The sequence below is a fragment of the Passer domesticus genome, chromosome 3 (genome assembly GCF_036417665.1).
Source record: "Passer domesticus isolate bPasDom1 chromosome 3, bPasDom1.hap1, whole genome shotgun sequence".
In the NCBI taxonomy this organism is placed as follows: Eukaryota; Metazoa; Chordata; class Aves; order Passeriformes; family Passeridae; genus Passer; species Passer domesticus.
The window spans coordinates 54,459,583-54,476,202 of NC_087476.1; the positions used below are offsets into that span (position 1 = coordinate 54,459,583).

At 36.6% G+C, this 16,620-nt stretch overlaps 1 protein-coding gene across 4 annotated transcripts in view; it reads left to right on the forward strand.

Moving 5' to 3' along the window:
* The window catches only part of LAMA2 (laminin subunit alpha 2), a 340,056-nt gene that overhangs the window by 265,831 nt on the left and 57,605 nt on the right, over positions 1 to 16,620 (forward strand). For all 4 annotated transcript variants that reach the window (XM_064413130.1, XM_064413127.1, XM_064413128.1 and 1 more), the window contains 5 exons: positions 1,990 to 2,152; positions 6,530 to 6,740; positions 8,202 to 8,318; positions 9,454 to 9,617; positions 13,008 to 13,146. In XM_064413130.1, coding sequence (XP_064269200.1) covers positions 1,990 to 2,152; positions 6,530 to 6,740; positions 8,202 to 8,318; positions 9,454 to 9,617; positions 13,008 to 13,146 — 794 coding nt within the window. The remainder of the gene's footprint in view (positions 1 to 1,989; positions 2,153 to 6,529; positions 6,741 to 8,201; positions 8,319 to 9,453; positions 9,618 to 13,007; positions 13,147 to 16,620) is intronic.

Sequence of the window (16,620 nt, forward strand, 5' to 3'; positions counted from 1 at the left end):
GGAGGCAGTTTCAGTACTCTTCATAATTGCCATAGTTCACATTTCTAGCAAAAAATATTCATGTTTAGCTTATCGTTTTCCCTAGCAAACCCTGTTCTTTAGCTCAAATAGATGTTTTTTCCATTCCCTAGTACATCTCCTCCTTCCCCCAACACCAGATACATTTGCAGAGTGGAATAATATTCCACTTTGGCCCTTTTTTTTCTAGACTGAATCACATGAAAGAGTGTTCTCCCAAATCTCCTACTCATTTTAATGTAATTTCCCTTCCTCTGCTGAAAATCATCCATGTTTCTGAACCACAGGTAAAAAGCATGATATGAGGTTTCTTCAGTGTGTTGCTCTTCAGGAGGAGTAAAACTTGCCTATGTCAGCTCTCCTAATAACGTCTCAATAACTTTTTTTTTACAACTGGGTGCCTCTGGTGATTCATAACACAGCTACATTCTTCTCATTCGTATCTTTCACCTCACTGACAAAACTCCTCATTAAAAGTGAGAAGTTTGTAGGGATTGGTTCTAATGACCATACTCTGACTGCTCATCCACTTCTACTGAGCTGATTGTTGACTTTCTGAACTTCTGAGTAGCTGTAACTAATTTTCCTTCTTAGCTATGGAATTTCCCTTCTTTGCAGTTCCTAGCCTTTGTCTATGTCAGTGCACCCAGACCTTTTACCACCACTGGACTCTGAGATTTGCATTTTACCAAGACACAAAACAAAAAGGAGAAGAGAAGGATAAAACTGAATATAAGTTTTTCTGAACCAAAGAAAAGCTTAGCTAACATATTCATTTTCTCTTTTAAGGTAAATATTCAGGGAGGTTACTCACTATTTGTCTAATAGAATTTTTAAAAATTAATATTGACTTGTACCTGGCCTGAGGTACCTTAGTAATGATACATAATGTATCACGTATAGGAATCATCCATGATCCGTTTGAGGAATGTGTAGTCTTTTTCCAGACCTCACAAAACCACTCATTATTAAAGGTACGAATCTCAATTCTCAGCAGCTAATCAAAGACATCATTAGATTAGAAATTTCTCAATAATTTGCTCTAAACTTACATGATGTGTAGATGAAATAGTAATTTCCCAAGGTTTGCAAGACTGATTTTAATGTCTTTAATTAAAGATTTAATTTTGAGTACTCATAAGTACCCCTGTGACCAGGAACAGGGCCATTTCAGAGAAATCAGTTACTTGGGAGCTCTGTACCTGTGGAAGGACAGCAGTACTTTTTAATATTGAAGATGGACCTGATTGCCATCAATTACCTGGTTGCTTCTGAAACTGGGTATTCTAATATGTTGTGGTGTGCTATGGCAGAAAGATTTTAGTCCACCCTTGAGTATGATGCCGTGTGTACGGCTTTATCTGTTTGGAATAATTCAGCTGTTCCAAACACGTTGACAGTAACTTCCATGTGCTCCAACATTCATATTTTTCTTTTCCATTTCTGGGTATCTTCTTCTAAACACATGAGTGGGCTTAGACATCTGTGGGTGTCTTTCACTCCTCTTCTCCTTCATTTTCTAAAATTTCGCAGTTGTTTATTCTTCCTTGCACTGTTAAGTCTGAATGCCAAAAATTACATATTTTGAGGTTCTCCAAAATTGATTTAAGCCTAATGTTCACTGCTTGTCCTCCCTGCTCCTTAATTCTACAAGCAATATAGCAAACTATCTTGTGCTTGTTTTGAAGGTTTAGTGCAAATTCTTTCAGGAGGAGGAGCAAGGGAACAAATTTATTATCCTGGATATAAAAACTTCTTTAATTATTGTGTCGAAAAGTGAACTATAATAAAAGGTTTGATGATCCACGTATTACTTTCTCATTTGTTACTGACCATTGCATTAACCATCCTTTATATTTCACAGCAGAAGTAACCAGTGCAAGTTGTGTTCCATTTGCTGATAGAGTTGACAGCTTCTCTGTTGCTTTTAATTACTAGCTCCTTACAGAAATGTATTTTGGTCCCCTGCAGCTGCAAAAGAAGATGCTATAAAACTGAATGAGACACTCAGAACTCAAGACAAGACTTTGGAGAAGAGTCTTCCAGAACTGCAGAGTGAGGCTGAAGGAATGGTCATAGAGATGAGAAATAGAGACCTCAGTGTGCAAGAAAAAATAGCTCAAGATGAGTTAAAGTGAGTAGAGAGACCCCAGTCTTCAACCTCCTAGTGACAATGTCTGACTCTTGTAAATGTGATTGTCATGTTTGCCAGTCAAGTTTTCTATCTGAGGCTTACAGAAATGTGAAAGAAAGCAAAGTCTAATACTTTATATCTGTTGATATAGCATTTGCATTTTTGAAAATGCTTACATATGTGGAAAGCAATCCCTAGGAAATTATTTCCCTGCTCCACAGGTACCAGCAACATTTTTAATTGAATTCTAATTTTTCTTAGTTTGTTTTTAGTTTCTACTTTAGACCTGGTGAATGCCTTTTGTACTAAAAATTTCATCTGGAAGCTTGGGTTTTTTCGTGGAAAACTAGTTGGTCTAATAAAAATAACTGTCTGAAAAGTTAATTCAATAGTGTAGACATTATAAAGAGTATATTTTACCATGTTTAGAATGGTGTAGGTCAGAATAAACCATTTCTGTGGCACAGTTCAGAAGCCTGCTGTTTGGTTATTTAATTATCTGTAAATAAATGTACATATGTAATTATGTTGGCAGCTGTTTATAAAGCAATATGCCAAATGCTGAAAACTTACCTGATTGAGAGAAATACTTGGCTTGAGGTTAAAAATTCTGGTAGTTTGTTACATTTGTATGAGTAAGACCAGGCATATTTCGAGAGTTAGACTCTGCTTAGCTCTTCACCAGTGCAAACAACTAGCAGGGAATCCAGCTGAGCAGTGACACGGTCCATTGAAGTTGTGATGGATCAAAAAACTGTCTGGCATAGAGTTATGCAGGCCTGAAAATGTCAGTTATCAGATGCATGCATACTGTAAGGAGACCTAAATGGAATACAAAATTAACTGAGAATTCCAAGCAGTTTAGAATCAGATTTCCGCTGCCTTAGACTTTATAAACCAGATCATTTTTTGGAAATCCTGCTAGTGCAGTATTTCTTCCCATAACTGATAGCTCTGCTTTCTGTTCTCTTGAGAAAGAATATATTGCAAACTTATTTGTGAGCAATGTTTTATTGCTTTTTCATCTGATTCCACTGAGTCTCTTCTATGCCTTCTCTACTCACACACAGAAATAAACCAGGAAAAAGTAGAGATGTGAAAAATTTAGCCAAACGTGCTGCCTGCTAATTTAGGACTGGCTGGAGAAGGGCCTTTCAAACAAGGTGTTATTAGTCCTCAAATGCTATAGCCAACATGAAGCTGTCAGACTACAATGAAATAATTTCCTACACTAGCCCAATAGCTAGAATAGAAAATACAGTAGGTTTTTTTTTGAGGGACAGAACTTCTCTCCTTCTTCCATTCTTCCTGAAATGTACAAAGTGAGTTTTTAATTTCTTGATATAGGAATATATTTTATACTTAGAGATACATGATACATTCATTGATTTCAAATAAATTTTTATGGTTTATCTTAAGGAGAGGGTTACCTCTTTATTGGTAGTCACTGAGATCTAATAAATTTTGGCAGTCAACTCAACAGAAGGAAAATTAGTCTCGGTGCATTACAGGGTAGGGAGAAAAGGACCCTAGAGATGTTGTTTTCTGAAAATGCCTCTTTCATATTATATTATTATATTTTATAATATTAAAATATTATAAAACCCTTTAAATATTGTAGTAAGACAGTGGATAGGATACACTCTGCAAGGAAGAAGAATGAAGAAAAATTAATGATTCTTAGAACTCTGGAGGTACAGGTTCATGGGTGTGGATTGCTGTGCTCCACACATGTATGTATTTTCTACAGACCCATTTGAAATATTTACTTTTGAATAAAGTAAGGCTCTTGCATGCGTCATGATCACTTTGAAGTAGTTAACCGTACTTACTCTTTGGTGAGTTATCTTTTGTCAGTGATTGTATTCTGTTTTCAGAATTTTGTCCAAGAAAAAAATGACAGGATTCAGTGGATTCTCTCCTGCGTTTTCAGGGAATTCTCAAAACTTAAATGAAGAAGACAAATGAAGTAAAGTTTTGTTGTTTTCATAGATGGCAAAGCTTCTCTTACATATGCAGTTTTTTCCCTTATTTTCCTTCAAATTTTTCAAATCCAGGCTCTTATTGTCATAATGTACTGAAATGGCATAATAGTCAGTAATTTCTCTCTAAAAAGAGCATATAGAGAAATATACCAGTTGCTATTCTGATGTGCCATGTTTTTAATATTTATGAAGTATATCTTTCACTGTTTTATGACATTCCTTCATGTTTTCTCAGGTGCCACTGAGTTGCTATCAAGGGATGCTGTGAGCCAGAATTCTTTCTTTCTGTTTAGTATGCTGACTAGCTTTATTTTAGTGTGACTTTTTCTTCCACTAATTTGTCTGGTGGCTTCTGAAGCTCTGTGAATTTCTATCATCCACTTTCCTGGGAGAAGGAATTGTATAACTCAGCCATACAGTATTGGAAGATATGCCTCCTACATTTTGACATTGCTTCCTGATATTTCTGGTTTTGTTTTTGAAGAGACAATGGACAATTGATCACCTTATACATGTTATTCATGATGTTACAATCCTTATTTCTTCTCCTGGTAGGGCAATTCTAATATATTTAGACTCATATGCAGTTGATGGTTTGTAAGCATTTTGTCATAAGTTTCTAATCTTGTTTGTTCTCTTGCACTCATTTTGAGCATCCAGACCATTCAGCATTCCATGTGTTAGGCCAGATCTGGGATTGTTTCTTCCAAAACTTCAAGCATTTTGTATAGTTTTATTATTTTTCTAGGATGGTATCCAGTGAAAGTAGCAAAGTGTACAAGCGAGTATTACAAGAAATGTGTCACAGTCCAATCACACAAAAATTCTAAAGCAAGGGATTACATGGGACAGATTGCCTCATACTTCATTAGAAAGAGCAGCGGGAGAATGCACAACAGATCAATATGGAAGTGCTATCTTAGGAGCACCAAGGAAGAGTTTTGAGGTAGACTACTGGATGGATAAGTAGTTTGAACTGTGCTATTAGGCAAGGGAATAAAAGGAAAATCCATCTGTTTTGTACTGTTTCTCCAGTACTGCAGTGTCATAAGGGTGTCAAAATTTGCCAGAAGTGTAAGACAGGAGCTTCTTATAGAAGAATAATGGAGGAGGTATGAGAGAAATCCTAATTTCCTTTCTACACTTCTGTGACAGGGTGTCAATATTGAGATCTAGTTTTGATTAAATATTTTGTTCTTAGAAGTTGTGAATTCAATATGTGAATATTTTTTTTATCAAAACCAAAGGCAGAATTGATGGGAAAAAAACTCAAATCCGTCTCAGAAAATCCCAAAACTAAGATAACAATTTGACTTCCCTTGGCTTCATTTCAGACCCTTCATTTAAATTATGTCCAGTGTTAGCATATCTGTTCCTCCTTGCCTATATCTTTTTGGTGTGCATTTTTTTTATATTTTTAGAAGATTCCTAGTGGAACTTACTACAAGCAGGCCAAATTGCAGTATTTTTTTCAGAAAATACAGTTCTTGCTTTCCACATTTTGGCACGGTGAAACAAGAAGTAAAACTTAATCTATCCTAAGTGGAAGAGTGATAAATTTTTTTCTGTAGTTATTATCTATCCTATATATTCCTGTTTACTTAGGATTTTTCTTATCTCTAAAGCATCATTTTGGAAGTGCCTGAAGTGCCACTTTTTTTTTTTTCTTTCCTGCCCTTGACATATCATTGGCTTAACACAGTGGTGTTGCCTTGGGTGAAACTGATTTGAGGCAGGCAGATGACAGTACTCCAGTCCCTTAAAACTGGGGTCAGCAAAATCCATTAAAAATATTCCAGAGTGTTTTTTAGATAAGCAAAATTTTTTGACTACTGGAAGTCATAAATCCAAGGATCTAGGTTTGTTGTTTTTTTTTATTTCACCAGAAAGCATTTATTATTTTTGACTGTCTAGTCTAAAGCAGTTGTCTGCTTCACGACAGCTTGAAATTGGCCATATCTACAAATCCTCCTCAGTTTGAGGTAGGAAACCACTTTGTGTCACATGTCACATCAATGGGAGTGAAGGAAATCTTTTAGACAAGTTGAAACGTTTCAGAAAACTTCAGTTTGCCAGTCAGATCTCAAGAATGGAAATTAACAAAAAAAATTTTTTTTAAAAAGTCTTCAGTGGGGAATATTTGAATATATTCTGCTTCATAAATAGGACCTTAGTGGAATTTAAAAACCTCTTTTGAGAAAGGGCTTAGAAACAGCTGTTCTTTCACTTTATTAAGCATGTGTCATCTTAAAAATTACTTTGAGACTTAATTTAATTTCATTTTCTTTGAGACTTAGTTTTTCAATTTCATTTGCATGTTATTGAAACTATTCAGATTATTTGGTGTAGGGAATGTGAACTCAGTGTCTTCATAGGTGGCAATGTATTTCAGGAATGCAGAAGATCTTTTGGACACGGTGAAGAAATTATTTGGTGAGCCCAGTGAGAAAAATGAGGATCTCAAAAATGAGGTCCGGGACAAGCTAGCAGACTACCAGAGCAAAGTTGCTGATGCACAAGATCTGCTGAAAGAAGCTGCAAGTAAAATTTGGGAGGCTGATCGTTTATCTGCAGTCAATCAAAAAAATATGACCATGCTGGAGGTGAGTGCTGACAAGTTTTACTCTCAATTACTTTGATTCTGATTAAAGATGGAACCTTGGCATGATTAAATATTGAAACAAAAATAGAAGCAAAAAAAATATTATAAAAATATAACTACATCTAATGTAATTTAAAGGGAACATGTTCCTCAGAATGAGGAAGTGCACTGGCTTTTAAAAGTAGAATTACTCTCCTGCTTTATTGAAATAATACTATCTGCTTTGTGTAAGGTACACTGGATTTATTATTCTGTGGGAAATTAAATTCGTCCCAGTATAAACAGTCATGTAAAATTCAAAGCATGTGCTCAATATTTAAAAAGGAGGTCTGTTAAAATCTTTGCTGTCATATATTTGCTTCTAGAAAACTTACACTTTCATCTCCTTTTCCAACCCCTGGGAAGAAGACTGAAGGGGGTGTGTGGATATTACAGAGTAATAAATCAAACTCTATCCTCGGTAGTTAGTAGCTGTTATGAATGATCTCTCTCATAGCAGAGGGGTCTGCTTGTGATTTAATTTAAATTGCAGAGACTTAAAGAGCATATTATACTGTACATTAACAAGCGTTTAACCAAGACATAAAGAGCAGAGTCAACCTAATGAAGATAAATGTTTCAGCTCTGTATCTTGGTGAGCTTTCACCTCAAGTACAATATGAGGTTAGAGTTCTGAGACCTCCGTTCTCAGCAAAGATTTCTGCACTTGTTTGAATTAAGGAAATGCAGTGATCTGACGAATTTAGGTGATCTCTGTTCTGTGCATTTTCTTCCCAAAGGTGAATGGATAAAGGTTGGAGAAATTACCTGCTATTTCAGTTTTAAAAATATTCTCTGCATCGCTATAGCAGAGTGCCTTTCCAGCAGTCCTGCCCACAAGGCTGCCATGGCCTCCTGTCAATCTGATCTGTGATATTCACTGGGTCTTGCACAGGAAATGGCCAACTATTTATTCAGAAGTCCATTCTTTCCACACAGTACGCAGTAGTTTTACTAGTTGGAATAACAGAAATCTGTAGGTTATTCCAAACCTCTTATTTTGTATTCAGCAGTTGATGAAGTACCAGTGGATGGAAGTAGGAAAGCAGCAGAATATTTGTAAAATTTTTTGCTTCATCATCAGAGGTGATTTACAACATGAGGAACTTACACATCTAGGTTATAATTAGGATTGGTAACTTTCTGGTTCATTTTGCAGTAGTACTTCAGCCAATGACCTCTGTCAGAAAGCAACAAAAGCCCTGCCCCATGGGAGGACAATACACAGCTGGGACTAGGAGGACAAAGGAAAGATACCTTACATGTGCTTTATTCTTGTCACTGTCTCAGCTCTGAGGGCTCAGAGAGTTGCAGAAGGGGCATTGTGGCATGGCTACAAAATGCATTCTTATACTGAGGTGCTGGCATTTGGACTGTTCTAGTAAACAACTCATCTCTTTCTTTGTGTGAACTCATCCTATAGAAAAGGAAGCAAGCTGTAGAAGATGGCAGACAAGATGTTGAAAAGACCCTTCAGGAAGGGAATGATGTCCTTAATGAAGCCAATAAACTTGCAAATGACATCAGCATAGCTGTAGAGGTAAGTATTTTATCATACTTACCTAAGGATTAGTACAATAAATATAATTCTGAAAGCAAAATAGATAAATAAAGTAACACCTAATTTTTAATTGCATTTATCAACATTGAAATATTTTACTTGGGACAATTCTTTTTCCATTGCTGTATAGCAGGAAAGCTAGTCTGGTGTATAAAAATTAATAATTTGGCATTTTAAGTGCTTCATTGGATTACATGTGAGCTAGGTCATAATGTTTAGGGACTCTTCCATTTATAAATGCGGTATTCTGATTGTGGTACTAACTTTATCTTAAGAATTACAGATGCAGCAGACCCATTCACAGTCTTACTGCAACTCTGTAATCTAGGTATAGATTTATCTGCACAAAAACTGTGTGTATATCAGAAGGAAGCTTCAGGAATAATTTGTTGCCTGTGGCCACAATTTTAAGTCTAGACAGATCAGGGAGATGATTGAACTCTCCTTTTGCATAATATTTTTGAAAATTCTGCCTTAGAAGTTTTATCAACAGAGTTTGAGATCAGTGTCATAGCTACAAAAAAAAAAAAGGCAACTTGAAGTATCATTGGTTCTGAAGATATTTCCAGCATGCATCACAGCTTGCTGTAATAAATGGAAAAATACTCTTTGGAAAAATGGAAAAGGAGACACAGTGAGACAGCTTTTTGAAACAGGAATGGCAAGTCTTCAAAAAGCATGGTTCTTACTGAGAAGCTTTAATAAGCAAAAAGACATTGTAGCCACTCAAAGGGTCCTGAAACATGAAACTTCTGCCACTTATTGGTTAATACTGTGGAGCACAGCGACCATTTAATATAGCTATGCATGTATCTATGTTTAGGAAACAAATCCAAATTAGTTTATAAGCTTTTAAACCATATAATTCCTTAATTGTGAAAGAAAAGCTTCTACTGAGCTCAGGAGAGACAGGTAGCTCTTGGAATATTATCTCCTCTCTGCTTTCCAGTCCAGCCAGTCCTGTTACTCTTTCTATACTAGTTCCATGAAATTTTAATGCATGGGTAAGTTGAGATAATAGCCCACAAGGAAAGAACAAACACCCTTATATATAGATAAGGCTACAGAATGTTTACAATCAGAAATTTAAGGGTTTTTCTTTTGCCATTTTCAGTATGTAGAAGGTGTTGCAAATAAGGTACAGCCAATGTCTGATCAGCTGAAAGACAAAATAGATGACTTATCACAAGAAATTCGTGACAGGATGCTTCCAGAAAAGGTGTTGCAAGCTGAGAACCATGCGGGCCAGCTGAATGAATCATCTGCAGTGCTGGATGGGTAAGGCAGACATTCACTGGTAATGCTAAAATCATGAAGCAGGTTGCAAAATTGCTTCACAGACCTTGAAGGGCATTAATCTTCTTTGACATCTGTCACTGGGGGTGTACAAATAACCAGTGGCATGTACAAGTACACAACTATTAAGTAAATTTATTTATCTCTTGTAAGCAGTGTCCTACATCTTGTGATTCTTATAGGCTGCATGGACAGCAAACAGTGCCCTCAGATGCACTAATACCACAGTTTAATTTATCACATGCTTACTGCTACATAGTGAAAGAAATAGAAATTCTTCTTAAAGAGCTTACTACGTTTTCATGTGCATTTGTTAAAAGCAAGTAGAATTTTCCTTTTTAAAATGACCATTTTGGTAGGAGACTATTATTGTGATACTAAATTGTTTACTGTCAGAAGTCCCCCTTAGTGATGGACAGTACTTTCTCTACCAGTTTCCTAATGTTCTCCCAAAAAAGTAGGTGTCCTGGACCAAAATGCTTAAAACCAAGAACAGAAACTTCAGCTTCTGTTTACCACTATCACATTCTTAAATATAAGAGCTGCAATGCCCTTCATTTATATGACCACTCTTTCAGAAGAATGATACTATATAACTCATCATGAAAACAGTTTCCTGGAAAGAATATAAAATGAGGTTTTGTTGGTTTTTTTTCAATTTTTGGGGGGAAAAGAGAGGGGTGTCTTTTGTTTTATTGCATTATATGCACTTAAGAAAGCAAACCATAAATATTAAGTGTAATTTGCAATAGTAATACCCAGAAACAGACAATGGATATTCTGCCTATTGGACCTGTTCCCAGCATCAGCTTCAGAGCTTCAGTATTTTATAAATTCACTGCATGAAAAAAAAAAATCGTTTTTAAATATCAACAATATGCTACTTTTTTGCTGCTTATATCTTTTAAATCTACCTGAAGACTTGAATATCTCAAAGACTTGTGAGCAGCTGCTTAACACAGTTTTTTCTTACCAGCATCTGTAATTTTGAGGAAAAGACAGGAAATTAGCTCTGATACTTACAAAATTACTGGCTTCGTTTACAGTGTTGTTACACTACTCTAGATACGCAGTGTAATATGTGTTTTAAGGTTTGTGTAAAATAATGATAGCAGTGGTTTCCTGGGTAAAAATGAATTTGAAAATGAGTGTCTTTAGTGTCACACCAAACCACACATAAATATCCGAATACACGGAACGTTGTCATGAAGGAACTAAGAAAGGGAGAAAATGTAGACAAAAAAGATTTTGCTTCCTATTCAAATGTTGGCAAAACATGCTTTGAGATATAACTTTTTAACTATTCAAAAGAGACTTTTTTATGGGTGTTCATATGTGCTTCTGTCTTAGTGTAGGTGACAGCTTGGCCTTAAGGAGATTAGGGTAATGTTTTAAGATGTTAGAACAGCACCATGCATACCTATGTCTGATCCAGATATCAACCTCAGTTTCTCAAAAAAGACAATAAACTCCACAGAATCAAGGACATTAAAAACTATGTCTAAGGCAGATTGTTCAAAGTTAAAATTTCTGATGTGGTCAGATAGATACATATCTTCAAAGGACAAAGAAATACCATGGTACTGTGTAATCAGAATAAAGCTGTTTACTTCATGCACTGACAATAAATAGTTATATTTTATAGGCATATACAGTCTCTTATCAGTTTGAGAAATTAAAAAGTGTATCTACCTTCACAACTGGCACTTGAGTGTCTCAGACAATTCTAAATTTTTCGTAGATTACTGTTTCTTCTTACAGGAGAAATAGAGGGAGAGCCCTGTCTCTCCAGTCACCCTCTAAGCATTGGAATAATATATTGGTTGAAAATGAGGATGTTCTCTTGAGTGTTAGAAAATGGAACCATTCATGAACTTAACCTAGGAAAAAATTGTTATTTCTGCTGTGTACAAGGAAGCATTAGTATGGGCTTCTCCCTTATAACTAATTGCCTGTTTGTGAGTAAACACCATTGATATTTGGCAAATTCAGTTTAGGTTTTTCCTAACTGAAAAGGATTTGAACCATGTTTTCTAAGCAATTCTTGAGCTACCTGCTAGGTAGCTGTTCTGGGCTCCACATTTGTCTAACAGAACATCCCAGAAACTTAGAGTAGCCTAGTGAGCTCCAGCTGTAGTTGAGGAAAGAGATTCGCTTTTCCAAGGGTGATGCAGAGGCAGCTCGGTCATGCAGTTTCTGCAGTAACCTAAAGGGAATCTCTTTCCCTCTATTAGCTACATGTTGAGTCCATGGACTATACCTTCTGTCCTCTTTTTCTTTTCTGTGGCATTTTGTAGAAATCAGTAAGTAATTGATGTGAGGATCAGAGCCCAACTGTCATAGTTCTTTAGAGAACAGATAAATTACTGGGATGAGTTTTTCTTTCTTACACACACTGTCTCAATGACTAGTTTATACAAGCTGGAACAGGTCCAACAGGAGTAGTCTCTGTCTCTCTCATACACCTGCATGGCTAGAGATTTTCCCAGAGAGGCAAAAATCCAAGTTCAGATCCATTCTCATCCAGTTCAAGTGGGGATTTTAGTCCATTTACACTTCATTCAGTAAAATTAACATTGGTCATAATAGCTACTGAGATAGTTGTCTTCGAGTTCATTCTGTAGGTGCAGCAATTCTTTATAGAAAATGTTTTAATATATCATACAGAGAGAGTGCAGGAAAAGTTATTTCCCCAGCCTGCTGACTAGAAATTCCCCTAGGAGAGAGGCTAGCTGAACACTGTCTCTGCACCAGCAAATACTAACTGTATTTAATCTATTTATAGCTATCAGAATGGAGTATTTCATGTAAATTGAACATCACATTCAACATGAAGCATTACTGCCGATGTTTTTCATTTTGGTTGGCAAAATTAACGTTTAGGATTTGGTTTAGACTGAGATCTCCTTCAAAACTTGCAATTCTGTGTTTGGCAGCCAGACCAAGAAATTAATTTTTCATAGATTCTACTTTAAAACATGTCTCTGATGATCCTTCATGTTCATACAGTGCAAGTTTCCTCAAGTTGCCTGGCTCAGCACGTAGCCTAAAAACCCACATGATGAATATGTTACTTGTATTACAGCATTAAGCACAGTGCTATCTTTTCTCAATGTCTGATCTATTTTTATCTCACAGAACCTCGTCTTCTAGCAAACATTGTTCTTTATGTCTTTCTGCCCTAATGAAATATGAATTCCATTAAACACATGATGTCAGATCTCCTGAAATCTCAAATGTAGCATTGCTTTCTAAACACCTTAGAAATAGCCTTAGAAATACAGGCTGTTGGGTTTCAAAATGTAGGATACTTTGTTCTGTTGAGCTCTGGCAGCAGGTTTAATGGTGTGTTTACTTTCCTCATTCCTACAGAATCCTTACTGAAGCAAAAAACCTCTCTTTCAATGCCACACGTGCTTTCAATGCTTATACTAACATCAAGGATTACACAGACGAAGCTGAAAGAGTTGCCAAGGAAGCCAAGGCTCTTGCAAATGAAGCTATGCAAGAGGTAAGGAAAATTAGTAAATTGAGAAGAAGGTTTAGATTTTTTGTGGAATGTGCTACATCTGATCTCTTATCCATGTTTTGCTATCTTAAAACATTATGTGAAGACCTTTGCCATCAAACATTCTTGTTTTTGTGATCAGAAGGATATGCCTCTGTCAGAGCTACATGTATCTTCAGACAGTGCCTATTTGTTCCTTACTCATCATCCTTACTTTTGTTCCTCATTTTATTTACTATCCTTTCTCCTATTTTCCACCTTTTGGTCCCTGTGTATGGCTCAAGCCAACAGCTTTGAGTCAGGAGCCATTTGATATTCAACAGTGGTATTTTAGATGTGGGTAAGACATTCATTAAATATGAAGAACTCCGTACCTTAATTAACCCTTCAACTTCGTTCCCTGAAAATGCTTGGAGGCACTTCTCTGCACATCAGATGAACTGCATGCACCTGGCCAGAATTCTAGAAATGGAGAATTGTAGGAGTGGAGTGGAAATTTTATTCTCTTTGTGACCTCTACTAGTTTTTGCAGAGAAATCTTATTCTCACTATGAGGTAGCACATGTAGATTTCCAGCGAAAATGAAGAGAAATTTTTAAAATAGTATTGTAAGGTAAAGTCAGCTCTCCACCCTGCGTCACAATGAGGATCTTGGCTCTTTGATGTATATACTGTGAGCAGAAAACATTCTGAGTATAGCCAAAATTATCTTTTAGATCAGATAACAAAGGAGTTAATGGCTAATTTGTGGGAGTCAGTCAGAAACCAACAGACATGCACTTCACATGCATACAGAAATGTGAGGCAACAACAGTATAATATGAGATTGCCAGAACTTATATTTGACATAGAAACATGTAGATGAGCAGACACAACTTGTAGTTACGGCACACGCACATGAATAAAGGTAGCTTACAGAGAACTACTTCAGTCAAATGGATTTTGAGACTAGCAAAATCAATCACATGCTGTGAAGGTCTGTATTCCTCAGAGGGATAAAGTGAACTAGCCACTACACAAAAGTTTTAATATTTGTAGGCTGTTTACATTTTCAGTGTTTTTTCAAATAACACTAACTACTGTATTTCCATCTTGATGAAAAAAATTCACCTCACACATTAGTATATGCTAGTTCTCCATAAATAATTCTTTGTTTCACTAGAATGCCTAATTACACCAAAGAAGTAAATTGGGGCCTGGCCTTTTTTGTTTTTTCCTTCTCATTAAGATTTAATGTGTGATGTCTTTTTCTCCTTTGACGACTTGGAATGAGTGAGACAGGCATCTGTTTCAGGGATTGAAAAGCGAGGGAAAAGACACATAGAGCAATAAAGAAACAAAGCTAGCAATTACAGGATAGTGACAAAAGTGTATATATCACTGGGTGATCATAGCATAGAGAGAATGGGGATTGTTAATTTAAGTGATGGAGGTCAAGATGGACAATATGATGTAAATAGAAGTGAGTAGCAAGGAAAGAGATGCAAATATTAAGGTGATGTTTTCAGCATCTCCTTTGCATGTATTCATTAGAAGGAGCTTGTTTTTTTATGAGCAGTGTATGTGAAATGGGGATCTAGTTGATGAGGAAGAACATTGAGGCGGCTGATGCCTTTTAAATGTAATTGACTTGATATAGAGGTCATTGGAGCTTTGCCATCAAATTGGTGCAGAGCAAGAGATTTAGCTGTTATTTATCAAATGATCATTTGAGGGGTTTGAGCCAGATTTTTAAAATATGTCAGTAGTGAACTACAGTCCTCACTTCTTTATACTATTTCCTTGTTTGTATTTAAAGACTGTTGAATGGTTGCTCAGCCTAGGTGAAGAGTTTCACTGGTAACCAGGTAAATCAGGGTCCCACTTTCTGGAGGTCCCAAGGAGCTTTTAGCTGAGTTTCAGCACAACACCAGGAATGTACCCTCAGTCAGGGCTATCTGGAGCACAATGGCTCAAAAAGTCCCCTAGAAGGCAGCACAGGTGAATTTGCTCCTAGAAGGCAGCATAAGCCCCTAGAAAGTGTGATGCCAGCTTTCTGAGAAGTTGCTCTGGGGACCCTGTGACACAATGGAGATCATGTCTTTCCACTCCTTTTGAAAGATGGAGACATGTTCTCTTCAGTATGAGAGCTGCTGTGGATGCCTGTCTTCTGTAAAAGAGTCAGAGCTGTGAACAGATAATAGAGAAAAATGCTGTAGCTCACTTTGCATCCCTGATCCTCACCTTTCCTATTCACCAGGATAATGTTGGGGCAGGGGGATGAGGGTTTCCCAACAGCAACATGCTGGTGTATGAATCGGAGACCATAGGGACAGGTTTTGGGTTTAGGTTCTGTCCTCTACATCACTGGATCAAATTATTTATAAGAACCTTAGTGATATCTCAAGGGGTTTTTTGTTTGTAATGGGAAAATGACTTAATTTTCAAATTAATCTAATGTTGCTAAAGCATGAATGTAAAGATGCTCAAAATCTCTCGTGATTACCAGAAGACCTGATAAATGACTGGAAAAAATGTATTAAAAATATGACAGAAAAATTCCTCCTGAGGTTTTTATGATGGATTTGCTCTCCCCTTTGCAAGCAAAATAAATTCATCAGAAAGGAGAAGCCTTTAGCATTCAGGGAGTTTCAGCATTCCATTATTTAGGTAGTAACTGATAGGACTCAGGTTAACATATTCTGGTCATATCTCATAGATCAGAATCATAGTTGTACACTATATATTATAAAAGTGCATTATTCTTAGGCTTTTTAGAAAGGACTTAGAAGCTGGAAGCTGTAGGAAGCACAAGGGACACACTGAGTGTTTAGGGTCCTGCTTTCTTCTTTGGTTTTGACTTTCTTTGTAGGTGGTGCCCCAGCAGTTCTGTTGGGTGTCTAGATTTCCTAACACGAAGCTGCCTAGACATCCTTGTGAGGATGCCCTGAGGTGAAAATCATTTTTAGTATCCATCTTCAGGACTGGTAGAAATGAGAGTAGCCCTATCTCTTGCATATGAGAAAACTTCACAATGTAAGTGTATGTGAAAAGAAAAAAATTCAAGAACAAGGCTAGATTCAAAAAATTCAAGAACTCTTTTTAACTGATTTGAATTAGCACTGACGCCTATAAAACATTGTTCCTGTGGAAGTTCACATGATCCTCAACACTGCCCCAGTGCATTTATGCCTCTAAAGCATGACTGAGACAGTGCTGTTTGGGTACATAGCATGATCCGACTTCTGCCAGAAGATGAAGCAGAGATTCAAACTGCACAGAGTTTGCATGGGGAGGGTAGGAGCTGTGAAGAAAGGTACAAGGAGAGGAAGGTGCTGTCTGCAATTATTGACATTTTGGAAGAGGCAGCATTAGAACAAATTAAATTCTAGAGACCCTGCAATTTTCAAATTCATTTTGAATCACCATTTTTTTTTTTTCCCTTTTTTTTTAACAGTATTTGTCCCAATTTAGAAAACAGTATTAAAGTCTGTTGAC